Raw genomic sequence first — 18,126 nt, 5'->3', positions numbered from 1 at the left:
AAAGTGATGACATGACAACGGAAGTTCCATTCTGTTGGCCTTTTCTCATCAAATTACTCAATTTTCTCACAAGTCTATACACAGTTTCTTCTTTCAGATTAGTATATACATAAAAGGGCATACACATAAATAGCATATTTTTGATAGAGGCTAAAAAATGTGGGGAGTGTACATCGAGTGAAGGTGTGGTAGCTGGTGCTAGGCACACCGCATGCATTATGTGCATGCACATGTTACCTAAATAGAAAATTAACAGGGAGGGATAGAAAGTCCAATCATATAGTATATTTATTATTTTGAAACATCATATTCTAATGCTACCCTTTTGCATATGAAGCTTCTTCTTCTTCTTCTGTGTGTGTGGATCAGCCATTAGAACAACGAAAGTATGGACAAATACAGCGAACGAGAATACTAAGTTGCCGGCAAAAGGAGGCACAAAATGAAGTAATTACAGTGAGTGGTAATAAGACAGTGATGTTCATGAAGGTGGCCGGCTTGAAAAATGAAAAATTGCCGGCACGTACTTGGGTCTTGACCCTTTTAAAGGTAGCCATGGTGGCCAATGTGTAAGCATATAATAGTTAGAAAATTAGGAGGAAATAATAAGATCCAATGCACCCTTTGTCTTAAAATAACAAGGCACTCACAAGTCACGATGCTAGACAGCTTGTACTACTTCTTTATTCAACCTCTCTTAATGAATTAACCTTGCCTAATCTTATTCAGATACCCTTTTCTAATTAATTCAACTCCTGCTAATCACATCTGCATCTAGAATGGAGGTTGAGTTTCTATATATGGATGTCTATTTTAACTAAAAGGAAGTGATGGTATCAAGATTTTTTAACTATAAGATATTCTTCTTTGTTACTTTGGAATCCAACACCATATCCTTTTGGTAATAAAATGCATTGGATTTTACATTCATTTCTGTTAATTATGAGACAATTTTTTTAAAAGTTATGCATTTTTCTTGTCATGTAAGTGCTTAAACTATAGAATTTAATGATTATATGTAAAAAAGTATTACACTCTTGATCAATCAAAAATCATTCTTATTAGTTTACCAAAAATAAAAAAAATTATATGTAAAAAAGTATTACTTTTAATAAAACTAGCAAACAATTATTTTTTTTATTGTTATACAGAGCTTATTTGAACGGTCCTGTTTAAATCCCGACACGACCAAAAGTACCAAATTTTTTCTTTGATTTCTTAAATTTTTTATATAAGCATTATTGATTTCTGAATTTGAATACTTCACCGTATTTTTTTTTTAAAATAATTCTTACATATTTATTTTATTTTTAAAATGATTTTATTTATTGTGAAGTCTTAGTTTGACATAGAGAATTTAAATATTATATGTTTTATTTGTAAACGTTCGTCACTTAAAATAAAAGCATATCATTAAAATGAATAAATAATACAGTTAAATATAAACGTACATTTTGAAATTTAAAATATTCTTTATCCCTTATATTATATATATATATATATATATATATATATATATATATATATATATATATATATATATATATATATATAATTTTAGTAAAGATATTGTTCTTAAAATTAATATTTTAAAATGAAAGTACTTTTATATTAAAAAACTTGAAACGTTTAAATGCATAAATTAATGTTTTTATGTCTTTTTTAACTCTAACATAAACATAAATATATGTTGAATAAAAATTAACGAAAATTTGTTTCCATTTTGCCAAACAAATTTTTAACTTAAAAGGAATTCTAAAACTAAATTAAGTAAAAAATTTCAGCTCATCTCAACTTCATTTTTGAAACTTTATTTTGACTTTAACTTATAAAAATACCTTTTAAGTGAGAAAATGAAGTTAGACCAACACGGTGTAAGATTTGATTTCCTTTTATACGTGTAACTATAATTTTCAGTTCTAACGTTGTTTAAATATAAATTATTATATATGATAAATTTGTTGATTTCTTCTATTTTTTTTTATTGGACATAGAAAGCATTTTGAAAATGCTTATTCTAACAGTAGTGAGAATTTCAGTCTTAAGTTTTTGTTATTTTAAATTTATAAGAATCGAGCAAAAAATATCATAAGAATTGACAACAGTTTATACTTACTATTGTATAAGATATAAATTTATGCTATGTTTTAATGAGAGTTTTGAGCTGCATTGTGGGTTCTCTCTTGTATGTAGGATTACGTGTATGAATATAAAGGTGTGAAGTTAATAACAGAAAGAAGAATCTGAAGAGTGCATTTGGTAAATTTGAGTGGTAAGAGAAATTTATTACACAGTTGCGACATAATAGAAAAAACGCATGACTGGTTTTCAGGGGGTGTGGGTGGGGACATACCACAAATTTTATCCATTGAAAATACTTGAAATGACAACGACCCAAAATTATATCATTTTAATCATTTATGTGTAACGTCAATATTGGAAATTGATCCTTCACCAAATTATCATTTTTCTCATAGTTTGTACGTGTGATATCAAAGAAAATTCAAAAACAGGGAAACACTCAGACCCAACATGTTTGCCTTAAACTTAATTACAAGGCCGAATTAGCATTGCTTTTTGCCTTAAACTTAATTTTTATCCACCTAACCAATTTATACAATTAGCTGTATCTTTGTTGCTCTTAACAAGTTGAAAAGTAGAAGAAGCTAAGATAAGCAAAGGGCAGTTAGGAGAGAGTTGGATGACGAAAATGCCCTAAAAACGTGCCAAAGAGAGAATCAGGAAACAGTGGGCATAGGAGCAGGCTTTGCATGGGTCCCACTTGAAAATCTTTTCTAATCACTGAAATAAAAACCATTCACTAATAGAAAGTCCAAAGAATAACGGCCGGAGGGTGGAACCTTTCACTTCAAGTGTGAGAAAGTGAGTGGTGGAAATAGCAATAACCATTTCCTTAATAGCAAGACAAAGGAAGGAATAGTTAGTTTTCGTAGGTTCCTCCTCGCCTGTTCGATGCTGACGTGGATACATCTTACACCCTTCGATTGGGAATGGAGTAGTATCCTCAGTTGAGTACACGTGCTGCTATCCTCTCTCTCTCTCCCTCTTTTTTATCTTTGCTTCCATGCATGGATTTCTCCTCCAAATATAGTCAAGTAGACAGAAGAGAGAGAAATCATCTCTCTCCCTATTTTTCTCCTCTCTTTCCTTCTTCTTCTTCTTCTTCTTCGCCATCATTGCCAACAAAGGTAACCACACCTCTTTTAAGTTTTCATTTTTTCTTCCAAACTCAACTAACCATAATCCTGCTTCTTCTACTTTCCTTTCCTTTCCTTCACTTCCTCTTCCTTTTTCCTCTTTTTCTTCCTTAGATTTCCAAATTTTCTGGCAACTCCAATAACCTCAGTGCAAAAGGGTACCCTGATGCAGCTTTTCGCACTTTCACATCAATAATCTGATCTGGGTCTCTTCAGTTCTACTTTTCTTCTTCTCTGATTCGCGTCACGAGATCGATGAATTCAGCATTCCTGGACACTCTCTGATTCGGCCTCCAATCAACGGCCAACCCTTTTGCTTCACTCATCCGTCACCCAATTCAATGGAAGGAGATCAAATTCAAGAATTCAAACACGCGTGCAAGTTCTGCGGCAAGTGCTTCCCTTGTGGCAGATCCTTGGGGGGCCACATGAGGTCTCATATCACCAACTTGTCGTCGGAGGAAAAAGAGAAGCTTCCGACGAGGAAGCTTTTTTCCTCGTCTCTCAACAATGATGGAGACAAAGATTCCGAAGCTGCTGCAACCAACGCTGGCTATGGCCTCCGAGAGAACCCCAAGAAGACTTGGAGAATCTCGGATCATTCGAGCGAAGACGCTTTGGTGTTTGACAAGTTCTGCAAAGAGTGTGGCAAAGCGTTCCACTCTTGGAAGGCCTTGTTTGGTCACATGAAATGCCACTCCGAGAAAGAGAGAGCTTCTGACAGCTTGGAAGATCAAGATTCGTGGACTAATGCTAAGGTGATCATGGATAGTCAGTCTGATAACGAAGCAACTGCTCCAAATAAGAGAAGAAGGTCCAAGAGAAGAACGAGGTACACGGTTGCTTCTGCCGCAGCAACTTCTTCGGTTGTGTCTTTTGCCAATCCTTCCTCTTCTCTCTCTGAGGTTGAGCAGGAGCAAGAAGAGGTTGCTATGAGCTTGATGATGCTCAGTAGGGATGTGAGTCCTTGGAGTGGTCCTCATTCTGTTGCCGAGTCCTCTGACAACAACTCTGCTTATTTCGAAGCTCGATCTTCGGTTCGAACTAATCTGGTTGCCAAATTTGATGGCAGCACTGACTTCACGCCTAACACGGCAAGAATGATCAAGCAAAGTGATAATAAGTGGGAGGTTGGGAATTCGGAAAATCCCAACTCAATCAGAGGAAAGAGTTCGCAGCGTTTGACTACTACTGCTGCTACTGTGGAGACTATTGAAAATGGATTTGGAGCGAACAAAAGCGGAGTTTCTAGTAAAGGGTATGAAAAGGTCAACAACTCTGAGCTTCAGTATGGGTCTGCATTGGAGGATTCAGAAGGGGAACGTGGGAGGAGCAGAGTCAATGAACCAGAATCAATTTTATCAAAGTCCGCTGCTACCGGCAACAAGTACAATTCGATCAAGACAAAGCTTCTCGGCTCTGAATTGAAGTCAAACAAGAACTGGGTGGACAAGGCTTCAGAACCTGAATCAAGCAAGAACTCTCACAAGAGAGGCAAGTTTGAGTGTACCACTTGCAATAAAACCTTCCACTCATACCAAGCTCTTGGAGGCCATAGAGCTAGCCACAAGAAGATCAAGGGATGCTTTGCTTCGAGAAATGAGAGCAGCGAAAACAGCATTGAAACTGATCTCTCTCCTGATCCAATAACAACCGAACACAAGCTCGTGAACAACACTGACCGTGAGTATCTTGGGGAACAGCAACAGGGTGGTGCTGGTTTTCATGATGAGGTGGAAACAGTTACTGAGTCCAAGAAGAGCAAGGGGCACGAGTGCCCAATTTGCCTCAAAGTTTTTCCATCAGGCCAAGCCTTGGGTGGCCACAAGAGATCTCATATGACTGCTGGGTCTGAGAGTAGAAACTTTCAAACAGTTGTACTTCAGGAACCGGTAGCAGAAATCAGGGACTTCCTTGATCTTAATCTTCCTGCTGCTACTGAGGAAGAAAGCAATAGTCATGCTGACTCTAACAGACCCTGGTGGGTAGTACAAGACAACCACAAGCAGGAGGCACTGGTAGGCCTGATCTTATAGCCAAAGGTGACACATAGTTTATTCCATCAGTGCTGCTACTTCAGAGTGAAGATTCAAACTGTATAGAGATGTTTCTGCATTCATTTCATTAATTCTTTACAGGATATGCTTCTTCTTCTTCTTCTTCAGTTTTTTCAATTAGCTCATAACACACTGTTTTCTTCCTCTTTTGGTTTTTTTATTTTCCGTGTGCCATATGTTATTGGTAGAATAATTTTCAGTTGAGAAAAGTTCAAGCTTACTGTTTTGGTTCTTTTTGAAAGTTGAAGAATTCTAACTGATATCCGTGGTACTGTGGCACAGAATGGTATGCATTTGAGAGATGTATGTAGTTAATTATATAATGATAAACTGGGAAGGTGACATGTTTGTGGGGTAATTATTTATCTTTGCATCAAAGAGAAATGAATGAGGTGTTGAAAAAATGGGATAGGTAGCCCAAGGCATTACACATGAAGAGATAGAAAGGTAGATTTTATAATACACATAAAGAAGACATGTGAGCACAAGGTGGTTGTTTAGTCACCTACCATAAAACCTGACCACCCATCTGTTGTTTCCTTCTCTTTCTTGGCACACAAGTGGTGTGCTAATAAATCCTTCTCACTAATCACTATGTACACTCAGTAGCAAAAATCATAATAATTCATCAAGGGAATGAGGGAGATGGCTGGACCACTACTATGCAACAAACTCAAATTACAACGCCACAAACTTGACGCAAAGTGCAGCTCTCTCTACCTAGCTTACTAAAAAATTCAACCAAGTGCTTAAACAACACTCTCTTTTCTAGTAGAATCACCTCAATTTTCTTGCATTTTGGTCATGGAATGTGTAAATAAAATGGGAATTTAACCATAATAAATTTTAGATCCGATGCTGCCACCATTAATATGGATTGATTGCTAGCATTATCAGTATGTGTCACGCGCATGTAACTATTTTGTAAACGGTCTTCTTTGGCAACAACATAGCGTTTGGTCACTTGCACTGTATGGCGGAATTCCTCTGTTTGCTCGCTCTCGGTATCTCCCACATGATTCTGATACTGTTTGTCAACTATTGCTAACAGACTGAAAGGAAAGCTCTGCGATCTCAACAGTGCAAGTTTGGTTCTTAGGTACAGCAACTCTAATGGAGTTGCTCTTGTTTTAAACTTAAAAAAGCATTGCAGCACATTTCTTCATACTAGGAAAACATTGTTTATCAATAAAAAGTTAATATTTTAATAATTCAACAAAATTAATTACGTTTAAATAATATATAGAAACAAGGACTGTTCAAGGAATGTATTATTGGAGTAAAATGTGTCTATATTACTTCAATTTGTGACATAAGTACTCTTATAAAAGAAAGTAAAGTAGTCATAAAAATAAAGTGAACTTTATACTTATAAAAAAATATTAAAAGATAAAATAATGGGTATAAAAAAAATTTACCATCAAAGTAACATGATTCTTCTATAAATGTAAGAAAAAAATATTTTTTTTACAATAAAAATATCACTTGGCAACCTACTTTCAAAAGTTATTAAAAAAATAAATTTTTATATTCATAAAAAAATTGAAGAGTAAAATAGTATATATAAATTATGTGTAAAAGCTTTATTGGATGTTAGAATATTAATGTCCTATAAAAAAAAATATGCTTACATATTTATCTTTCTATCTGTTCTAGTGTAGATTAGGTAGTATTATCCTAGTGGTAAATTAAAAAAGTTAGTATGACATTTACTAAATAAAATTTGCTAATGACAGTTTTTTATTTTTTAAATCAAAGTCTTTCAGAAGTCATTTGGCTTGCTCTTGTTTGGCTTTGACTACGAAATAAGTAAAAATAAAATAAATAATTTAATCTGTCAACAACTACTTATTTTGTTCTCCTTAAAACTAGTTATCTGGCAAAAAAAAATTCTTGAATCATTATCCTCGCAATAATAGTTAAAAAGTAATATAATATAAAGAAAACTATGTACTAAATCCGTATATTTTTAATATTTTTTAAACCAATATATAAATAACTGTACTTTTACACGGAGATTAAGAAAAGTCGGTACAGATTCTCAATTTCAGAAGAAAACGGGTTACTTATAATACATCTCTCCATTTTATCAATAATATTTCATTTTCAATTGAACAAAATTAACTAATATTTTTTGTTTTTTGAAAATAATAACTAATTAGTGAAAAATAAAAAGATTTTAAAGTGAATTATTTTGAAAACGAGGGAATAATATATATGAAGAAAGTACACAGTTCCACTTTATAAATTTGAACGTGCAATTGGCATAGCTACGATTAAAGTTGAAATTAAAGAAAAAAAATGAGGTCTGAAAGAAAGTTTGACAAGAAACTTAATAGTGTTACAGTATTAAATTGTTGTATACACGTATAGCAGCCTTACATCAGCCAAACTGGCCTGAGGGAAAACATAAAAGTGATTTGAAAATAAAGAAGATAAAAGTTAGTTTTGGATGGAGAAGAGCTAAAATACTTGCCACTTGGTCAACTTAGTTTATAGAGTCAATGGGATTCGTTTGGAAGTTTGATTCCTGAGAACATCATTAGTGGCAATATTTAATAATATCATTAAGGTTTAACTAGTAATCAAAATTAAGGTTAAGATCAGACGGTGCCCCGTGAGGTATAAATCTAACATGTGTGGTAGGTGTCGTGAAAATAAACAACAAATGATTAGTTCAGCTTTTATTGGATCTTGAGTTTTCCATTTCTATTAGTTTATTAAGGGTCACTAAAATTTAGAGAGAAAAGTCTGAGCTAAAACTCTACAATATATGTGATGTTGATCATTAAAAACATTTTCTTCGGATTGTATATATTTCTGTCTCAACAATGTTGTTTTATTATCCTAAAACAACGTCATCATTCGCCAATGAAATTATTCTCCATCATTTTGTTAAAGATTTTGAGTTAAACTATCATATGAATAATGAAATATAGAAAATTCACCCAGCAGAAGAATTGTTAAATCATTAAAGCAGCTTATGTAGTTGGTTATTGTAAATTTGTAATGCCATTCCATAGTGATGTTTGACAAAAACAAAAGTGGGTTATTGAAAGGTGGTCAATGTTAGTTTGCATGACATGGTACCTACACCTAACAGGGACAACAACAGAACTACGTTGTCATTTCTCACTCTGATGAAGTACTTATAAAACTATGATTTATGTCTAATTAACATGGTAATGGAAAAGCATGCACAAAAGTCCTTCTATTTCAGCTATTCTTGCCTTGTTAATGGATTCACTTTTCAGTTCTTGATGTTGGAATCAACGTTATTTCATCCATCTTCGTTAAGTGATTTAGGTAATGCATAAACTAATTTCTTGTGTTCCACTTCCCACTTATATATCAAAATCTATTTTGTGAAATTCAAAGTAGTGGGACAGTAGGCTATTATTCCTAATAAAATGGTTGGGAGATATATGATTAATTATCCATTAAAATTCAAAGCAATTAATGGATAAAATTTACTACATTTTAAAGCAATAATCTTTATTATCACGTGGCTTCCATTTTCAAGAATTTATTATCTGATAATTTAATTCTATTGTCCAAGTGGGGGAAACTTTCAGCTAAAAAGAAAAGCAAAATGCTAAAAGGTGAATTAAACTAACTTAGACCTACACCGTGCTTAGCTTAGCTTAAACCACATTTAATTATGGACCACTTTCTCTGGATTTTTGTAATTTAAGCCCAATGCTTTAGAATCTATTTAGGTTGGGGTGGGTTAAGAAATTGGAACCGGGGTGTGTATATCAATTAGGTGGTTCAACATGGAAAGTAGGGGTAAAAATTTATTCCTTAACATTCCTTCAATGTAAGGAAAGGTATAATTAAAAAATAAGAAATCTCTTTGGTCGTTTAATAATTCGTGTTTTTAAAATATAAAACTCTAATTAACATTTTTTTCTAAAATATGTTTTATTTAATACTCATTATTAGTTCAGTATGCATTAAGGATCAAGGAATTAAATAAATATTTTTTTTTATTAAATATAGTAATTTTTACTTTCATTAAATGTTTATTAATTCAAAAGCATTTTTTTTATTAGTAGGAAGAAACAAAAAAGGAAGCAGAGATGAAAAAAAGTAGGTAACCCTAGTAGCATACGTCACATAGGCATAATGAAGCGACAGAATTGGATGCAACAACTATGGACACTTTTTGAAAACCAAATCCAAACTGTTAAATCAGTCTAAAAAGTTGAAAAAAAAAAAAACTGAATAAAACGTAGCAAAAAAGGCAAAAGTTAAACTCATTTTTATACTATATATTTCTATATTATATTATTTCAATTAAATAGTTTGTGATAATTTTATGTCTTTGAGAAATTATAAAGATTTTCCGATGTTATTTTGGAAAGAAAAGGTTAAACAATTCTACCTGATACAACTGAGACGTAAAATGGACGGCAGGGATGAATCGAGGACCAATATGTATATGTGAGTGAGCACAGTAACATTTTATCCTTCTCCTTCACAACAAAATTGTAGCGCAGAAGAAACGCGCGAGGAAAAGAGCGACAAGGACATTTGCTATCGTTTTAAACAATGTTAATATTTATTGTACTCACCAAATATATATATATATATATATATATATATATATATATATGGGGTTTGTTAACAGTACGTCTGTTTTTCAATTGGTATGTTTTAACAATGTGTACCCTTTCTCTCTCATCTCTCTCACTCCAACATTTTCTCTGTCATCCTACTGAAAAAAATCAGAAACCTTTGCCTAACCCTAATCCACCTTCCTCACTTATCCAATTTGTTTCTCCCTAACATCGTAATTTGTTGCTCTTGCTCTGTTCATTCAGGATGTGTTATATATTTTCCCTTCTTATTATTAAATGAAATCATGTAAATAAAATCTTCATAAATCAATTAAATTTTCATACATTATTTACACATCTACACCATATTTCATTATATTTTTAAACAACAAGATATTTTCCTCCATTGTCCTTTTCCCTTTACACAAAGTGTTTTTTTTTTCTTTCTCTGGGATACATGATGTAAGATTACAACCTAGAATTGAAAGAATTGTACTCCTAGAGAGCTCTTCTATACCTATTTCTTTAATTTCCTCATGTTTATTTTTTATCACTAAATCAACTTAGAATAAACTTTAACCACTGTACAAGATAAAAAACAGTAAAATCAGTTTTTACCTTTGAGATTTGGAAAGAGTAACATAAAGTGACAAAGTTTATATTCATTTTACACACATTAATAAATATAAAATGATTATAAAAGAGTAAACTTTTTCAATTTTTAAAAAATATATTTGATTCAAATTACCACCACCATCTTCAATTGGGTTGAGATGAGAGAAAAAATGTTGGAGTGATGATAGAGAAAATGTTGAGATGAGAGATCTATGATGACAAAGGATTTGTGATTTTTTTTTTCAATTGGGGCAACAGTAGGATGACAGAAAAAATGTTGAAGTGAGAGAGATGAAAGAGAAAGGGTTGAGAGGAATGAGGGAGGTGAGTAAGGGTTTGGGTTTCTCTTTTTTTTAGTAACTTAAAATCCATGACAAATGAGGGTATTTTTGTCAACTATAATCCGGTACACATTGTTAAAACGTACCAACTGAAAAACAGGCGTACGCGTGTTAACAAACCCCTATATATATATCACAAGTATTTATTCCAATTTAATCTTATTCTTTAAATAAATGTCATTAAATTAGCTTAATAAGAAAACAAATTGATTTCATTTGAGTTGTTATTTTGGAAAACGTAAATGTCATATAAAAAGAAGAAAAAAAAACATATTTATCGCAATGAGTTGAATAAAAGACAAAAGTTAATTTTTTTTTTTATGAATATTATAGTTGTAAATTGACGTTCAATTTCTTCCTACTTTTATAAATTATTATAGAAAATAATTAGTCATGTTTTGTTTCATAATAATAAAGTAAGACAAGTAGTGAAATATGATAATCGTACGTTGAAATTATTTTTTTTTCTTATATTTTGTTTTACAGGTTTCCATTTTTTTTAAATAAGACTTTTTCTGTATTGATTTTATTTTATGTATTCTTTAAATTTTGATATAGATCAAGAAAAAAAAACTTATTACATTTTCAAATACATGACTTTCCTTCCTAATTTTTAATTTAGATGTTATAATATTTTATTGAAGAATACACAAATTTGATATGTAACTCTAAATTCACATATAATATTTGTTTTATTTTTATTAAATTTTAATATCAAGAAGTCCAAAGAATCTATAAATATCACTTATCCGAGAGTAATATAAGTTAATATTTATTGTTTTTGTCAAAACACTCATAAATATCATATACTATCTTGAACATTGAATCTTAGACTTTCTCCTTGTAATAATTCAAAGCTTAAATCTCATTAAATATTAGATCAATCCACTCCAAATCAATATAACTCTTTTTTTTTGTTAAGAACTTTGTCGACCCTATCCAAAATATATTATTATTGTTAAACCCAAAATGGTCCAACAAACATTAGAACTTGAATATGATATCCACATGAAATAATAACCCCTAAAATAAAATAAGGTAAGTGGGTATTTCAAATATATTTGAAGATATAAATGCACCTATTCATGATTAACAAAGTTTTTATTTTCTATCTTTTTTTATACTCTTATCTTATCATAGTTGTTGTTATTTATTGGATACCAACAAGCTCAAAGAGCCTATAAATATCATATATCATCATAAGAAGTAATATAAGTTAATGCTCATTTCTTTTGCTAAAACACTGACAAATATCTTATACTGACTTTGGTGTTAGAGCCCTTGCAGGTGGACTTTCCTCCTCGTGGCAATTCATGGCTCGAATCCGCATCAAATGTCAGGTCATTCCATCTTGGATCATAAATGCCCTAAGGGATATATATAATAAGAGATAAGGCTCGTAACATCATAAATACTTTAATATCTAACTTATGAACTAGTTTTACTGCTTTAGATCACATTGATGCAAATAAGTTTATATACATTCTATAAATTCCTTGTGTTATTCTATGTTACACTTTATGTTTCATAAGTACATAAATAACATATGAACTTGCGACTACTCGGTAAATTTAAGCCCAACGTTAGAACTTGCAACTACTTGATAAATTTGAGTGCATTGTCCGAATTTGCGACTACTCGGTAAACCAAGCTCAATATTTGAACTTGCAACTACTCGGTAAATATGAACCCAACGTCTGAATTTGCGAATACTCGGTAAATTCGAGCCTAGTGCCCGAATGTGTGACTACCTGATAAATCTAAGTATAAGTGTCTAAACATTTGACTCCTTGGTAAATTAGAGCATGAGCATCAAAACATGTGATTATTCGATAAATTCGATTATGAGTGTCCAACCATTGACCTACCTGGAAAATACTGCAAGTATCTTATGCATGTCCATCCATGGACTTGCCTGAAAAACACTTCAAGTACCTTACGACTGTCTAATCACACGTTCTTCAATTATGGATTTACTTGAAAAACATTATAAGTACCTTACAAATGTCCAACCATGGACTTATTAGTGTTTGATTATGGATTTACTTGAAAAAACCAGAGTATAAATTAATTGTTCAAAAACATGATGATATAAGTGTTCATGTACAACTTAGCAACGAGCTAAAAACATTATATAACTTGTCCAAGAGCTAAAAGCAACATATAAAATCGAATAAAAAAACTAAAAATAATATATAAAATCAAATAGGAAGAGTTGAAAACAACAAATAATCTCGTTCATTTAATAACTTGGTCCAAGATTATTAACTTTCGAACTTGATGGATTTATATACTTAACCCAACAATAGTTAAAATATAAATATAAGATTTACATTAAATAATAACCCATGAAATAGGGAAGAAAGTTATTTCAAGTATATTTGAATATATAAACAACACTCATTCATGATAAACCACACTCATTCTTTTTGCTAAAACACTTAAAAATATCCCATACGGGAGTCAGAATTCTTACATTTAAACTTCTCTTCTCATAACAATTTAAAACTCGTATTCACATCGAAGATAAAGTCAATTCACTCCACCATCTACTCATTCTTTTGTAAAAACATAATCTTTTTTTCATTCTCATGTTACGGTGACTTATTTCATTTTTTTTTTAATTTCATTATTTAAAACAAGATAATGATTAAAACAGAGAATTTTGATCAAAACAAAATTAAAATAATTTATATCATGTTTTTAAGTAACTTTTCACACAAACAATTACACGATAATGTTTTACTTGTTGTTTTATATGATTATTTGAATATATATATATATATATATATATATATATATATATATATATATATATATATATATATATATATATATATATATATGTGTGTGTGTGTGTGAGGTTTGTTAATGCACGTATGTCTATTTTTCAGTTGATACCTTTTATCAATGTGTACCGGATTATATTAGACAAAAATAACCTCATGGATTCTAAGTTTTAAAGTCAAGGATATTTAAATAATTTTCATTCTAAAAACTAAAAAAAGAAAAAAGAAATCTCCAAACCCTTACTCACTTCTCTCATCCTCTCAATCCTTTCTCTTTCATCTCTCTCACTCCAACATTTTCTCTGTCATCTCTACTGTAGCCCCATTTAAAAAAAAAAAAATCAGAAACACTGTTAAGCAATTTCTTACAAAAAATATATTTTATAATGAGTTTTTATTTTATAATTTTTATTTTATCTAATTTTCACAAGCATAATGACATATGAAGAAATTGGTAATTCGCCTGTAAAAAATCAGAAACACTCGCTATTAAACAATTTCTTACAAAAAATGATTTTATAATGAGTTTTCATTTTATAATTTTTGTCTTATCTAATTTTATCTAATTTTCACAAACATAATGACATCAGAAAGAATTGGTAATTGGCCTGAAGGTTTTTTAAGAGATGACGATTCAACATCTGCAGATGATGAAATTAGAGAGGTTAGTGAAGATGATGAAATTGAAGAGATCTTGAATGAAGCTTTGCCTGAAGGCGAATATGCTAGTGACTCAACTCTCTACAAAGGTAAATTGTTTAACGACGAATATTTATATTTTTTTTTTCAGTTATAGGATGATAGAGAAAAGGTTGGAGTGAGAGAGATGAAAGAGAAAGTATTGAGATGAATGACAGAGGTGAGTGAGAGTTTGGGTGTTTTTTTTAGTTTTGAGAATGAAAATTGTTTAAATATCCCTAACTTTAAAACTTGAATTCCATAATATATGAATGTATTTTTGTCTACTATAATCCGATACACATTATTAAAATGTACCAACTGAAAAAACAGACGTACACGCATTAACAAACTCATATATATATATATATATATATATATGAAACAAAATTATCTATACCAATGGAAGATTTGTTTTTTAATTTTATCTTTTAAATATTTTTAATAAAAATGAATATATTATTAATTTTACTTTTTAAATGATGGTTTCTTTAAGTGTATTTTTTTTTTGTTGATTTGACATTTTTTAAAGGTTTAATAGGTTCGGAGGTCCCTATATTTGGAGGTTTGTTTCAATTGTGTCCTCCAATTTTTGAAGTGATCAATTAGGTCCCTAATTTTGTCAATTTGAATCAATAATAGCCTTTATGTTAAATGCAGTTAATGTCGTGAAGTTTTTGAACATGTGACACGCTAACGCTTCCAGGTGGCATCGTTTCAAGTGCATAGGTGGATTATAAAAGGGTGAAATCCTAAATTAAAAGGGTGTATTTGAAGGTGAAATCCCTAAATTAAAAGAGATTTCACCCTTTTATAATCCACCTATGCACTTGAAACGGTGTCACCTGGAAGCGTCAGCGTGTCACATGTTCAAAAACTTCACGTTAACTGCATTTAACTTTTATTGATTCAAATTGACAAAATTAGGGACCTAATTGATCACTTTCAAAATTGAAGGATCCAATTGAAACAAATCCCCAAATATAGGGACCTCCAAACCTATTAAACCTTTTTTAAATTTAAAAATACCTACCAAATGAATAAAAGTTACTTGTAATAAAGTTATTTTTAATTTAATAATAATAGCAATTTTATTATTTTTTATTATTATGAAAAAAATGTGAACCATGCATCATACTAGTGTATTATGTCGCGTGTATAAATTTTAATATGTAAGAATTAAGATTTCCGCTCCTCTTAAAGTATTTATTTATTTATAATCCCCAATCAAGGGCGTGGCAAACAGTGCATTTAAAAGGAAGGGACCGACGACGGAAATGCAATTCGGTGGCGCGGCAGTAGGCCTCTAGTCTCTTCCACCGCCGTTTCTGTTCCGGTCACTTCTACTCCAATTTCGAATTTCCATTTCAATTATCGTCTTCGATTTCGAATTTCCGTTTCAATTACTTTCTTCACCCTTCCCACTAATTCCCCTAAAATCTAACGTTCGTTAAAAAAGTGTAAGCGTTCTCAGTTTTGCTTACTTTATTCTAGTTTTTTCATTCAGTGGTTAGGAAATTTTTGAAATGCTTTTAGCGAATTGGTTAGGGTTTCTCTAGCTTTAAACAGGCACTGTTCTTCCCATGTCTTTGTGTCGAATTTGTTTACATAAATGTCAAATAGTTTCAGAAGTGATAATCGATATCCCTTAAAGGCGGAGGAACTTAGAAACCTGGTAGCCACCCCTTCCCTTTAAACTTAATTACTTCTTTTGAATTCCTAATTTTATGAATGTATAATATTACGAAGTCTGAGTAGAATGGAGAATTTTTTGTATTTCAATGTTGTAATTTTCAAATATTGATTGGCTTTTCCACGCAGTTCGTGAGTGAGGTTATGCACCATCTCGTTTTCTTTAACAACTGTATATTTTGTCTATGATTTGCAGCACAGAAAAGAGAAGCGCGTTTTACAAAGTTCTCAGTCCCTAAGCATTCAAGCAGTCAAGGTATGTTACGTGGTTGGTAGGTTGTTGAGGTTAGTTCGACAGCGGTGTTATGAGATTTTAATGCTTTGATCCTATATAGAGAGCTCCAGTGTCAAATTTTACTGCACACACTCTTCATGCTGAACCTCAAATTCAAAATAAAACATGCTTAAATGTTAGAATCACTCAAGTAGACATTAGTTGAAAAGAGAGGGACGAAAACACTTGGTAAAGGAACAATACAGAGTGAAGTCAAACCTTGCATAGATTCGTTTGAACTTAGTTCAGTAAATCTTGCTGCAGTGGTATATGTTGAGTTATGCATTTATAAATAGGAAAATGAAGAGATAAGAGCCTAAATCCGTTACATCCAATACTCTCCCTCAAGATGATACGAACAAATTGTATGTACTAAACTTATTACGAATATAATCAATTCTAAGTCTCTATAATGATTTAGAAAATACATCTGCCAGTTGTTCACTAAAATTAACAAATTTAGTCTTGATTTATGATGTAGATGCAGATACTAGAACAATGTGAGAAGTCATTATCAGAAGCTCGGGCAGGAGATAAGAAACGCATTCAGATTTTGGAAAAAGAGCTGCTGAACTGTTCTCAAGAAATAGGTAGCTTGTTTTCTTTTAATTATTTTTATTTTCGTAGCATACATTTTAACTTCCATAGGTAAACAACTTTGGCAACAGAGATAGTTGTCTTTGAAAGAGTAGTCCTTCTTTACCCCTTTCTTACATATCTCTTTTACCTCAAAATTACTTTGTAATAGTTGTTTATATGGAATGCATTTATTGAATGCTGATGTAAAATTTTTTAGGCTTTTAGTACACTTTCACCGGCCTAATCCGTTTGTACATTATACAGATTATCTTCAGGATCAACTCAGTGCTAGGAATGCAGAGGTGAACTATCTGGAAGAGCGTGCTCACAACCTTGAATTGAAATTAGAGGGGATGGAAGTTTTACAAGATGAGGTTGTCAGATTGAGGGAAGAGCTGAAACGATTCAGTTCAAAGCAATTTTCCTTGATCCAGGAACTAGGTTATAAAGAAATAGAATTAGAGAAGTCCGCTCTGTCCGTGGAGAAACTAGAGGACTCAATTTCATCAATAGCGTTAGAGTCTCAACTTGAAGTAGAGAGCATGAAGCTTGACATGATGGCCTTGGAACAGAGTCTTTTTGAGGCCAAGAAAATCCAGGAAGAAACTTTGGATGAAAATAATAAATTGAGTAAATCAATTGAGGAGCTCCAGGTTGCATTGCAGGATGCCCAAAAAATAATTCTCTCTCTAAATGAAGAGAATAGAGAACTTAAAGAGAAGCTTGATACTGCCAACAAAACCTCTAAAATTTCTTCTCAAAAGGATGAATACTGGCAAGTAAATAAGGACAGACCACTACGCAAGACTCAATCTTCCTTGAGTAAACAAGGCAACAACTCCAGCATAGAGAAGGACACAAGGTACATATTTTGAAGCTATATTTAGATGTTTGAATAATTATTTTTAAAATGGGACCTTAAGCGTGTTATGTTAGTTGCATATAGTTTCGGAAGGATGAAGATGTTTTCATTGGGATCTGCTGTTATCTTTCGGGCTTGACCTTCAAATTGATAGTTTCATAGTGGGGACATATCAGTTAACATTTTAGTGTTTAAGATTTAGGATATCAAGAGGGAGAACCAAGCCACTTAAGTATTTCACTGAGCATTCTATACTATTCAATGTGGAACATAGGTATCACACATACCCTGACAGGACAAGGAACGTGGGCTTAGACAATAGTGGTAAGCCCAAGGTTTGGAGGGTGTGAGAGGAGAAAAAGAAAGGTGTAAGAGTAGTTCTGAGGTGGCAAAAGATGTAACAAAATCAACTTAGGAGTGAGAAGGGATAAGGAGAATATAAGGGAGTAATATAAGAGA

At 31.9% G+C, this 18,126-nt stretch overlaps 2 protein-coding genes across 5 annotated transcripts in view; both read left to right on the top strand.

The window, feature by feature from the left end:
* The first annotated feature begins 2,744 nt into the window (after nt 1-2,744).
* LOC106766973 lies at nt 2,745-6,001 on the top strand. Its single transcript, XM_014651776.2, has 2 exons — nt 2,745-3,209; nt 3,333-6,001. The coding sequence occupies exon 2, from the start codon at nt 3,560-3,562 to the stop codon at nt 5,252-5,254; it is 1,695 nt and encodes a 564-aa protein (XP_014507262.1). The 5' UTR covers nt 2,745-3,209; nt 3,333-3,559; the 3' UTR covers nt 5,255-6,001.
* Nucleotides 6,002-15,472: 9,471 nt separating this feature from the next.
* The window catches only part of LOC106765471 (cingulin-like protein 1), a 4,528-nt gene continuing 1,874 nt past the window's right edge, over nt 15,473-18,126 (top strand). Inside the window, exons 1-4 of one of the 4 annotated variants that reach the window (XM_014650113.2) lie at nt 15,473-15,935; nt 16,149-16,208; nt 16,708-16,816; nt 17,070-17,667. In XM_014650113.2, the coding sequence (XP_014505599.1) occupies nt 15,873-15,935; nt 16,149-16,208; nt 16,708-16,816; nt 17,070-17,667 (830 nt within the window). In that variant the 5' untranslated portion in view covers nt 15,473-15,872. The remainder of the gene's footprint in view (nt 15,936-16,148; nt 16,209-16,707; nt 16,817-17,069; nt 17,668-18,126) is intronic. The other 3 variants (XM_014650111.2, XM_014650110.2, XM_014650112.2) reach the window with 3 other exon arrangements.

Source organism: Vigna radiata, chromosome 7, assembly GCF_000741045.1.
Source record: "Vigna radiata var. radiata cultivar VC1973A chromosome 7, Vradiata_ver6, whole genome shotgun sequence".
In the NCBI taxonomy this organism is placed as follows: domain Eukaryota; kingdom Viridiplantae; phylum Streptophyta; class Magnoliopsida; order Fabales; family Fabaceae; genus Vigna; species Vigna radiata.
Note: the sequence above shows the minus strand (reverse complement) of the source record. Positions and strands in the feature narration are given on the sequence as shown.

Excerpts from the sequence above, each read along its gene's own strand:
- LOC106766973 (XM_014651776.2), top strand. The coding sequence starts at position 3,560 with ATGGAAGGAGATCAAATTCAAGAATTCAAACACGCGTGCAAGTTCTGC.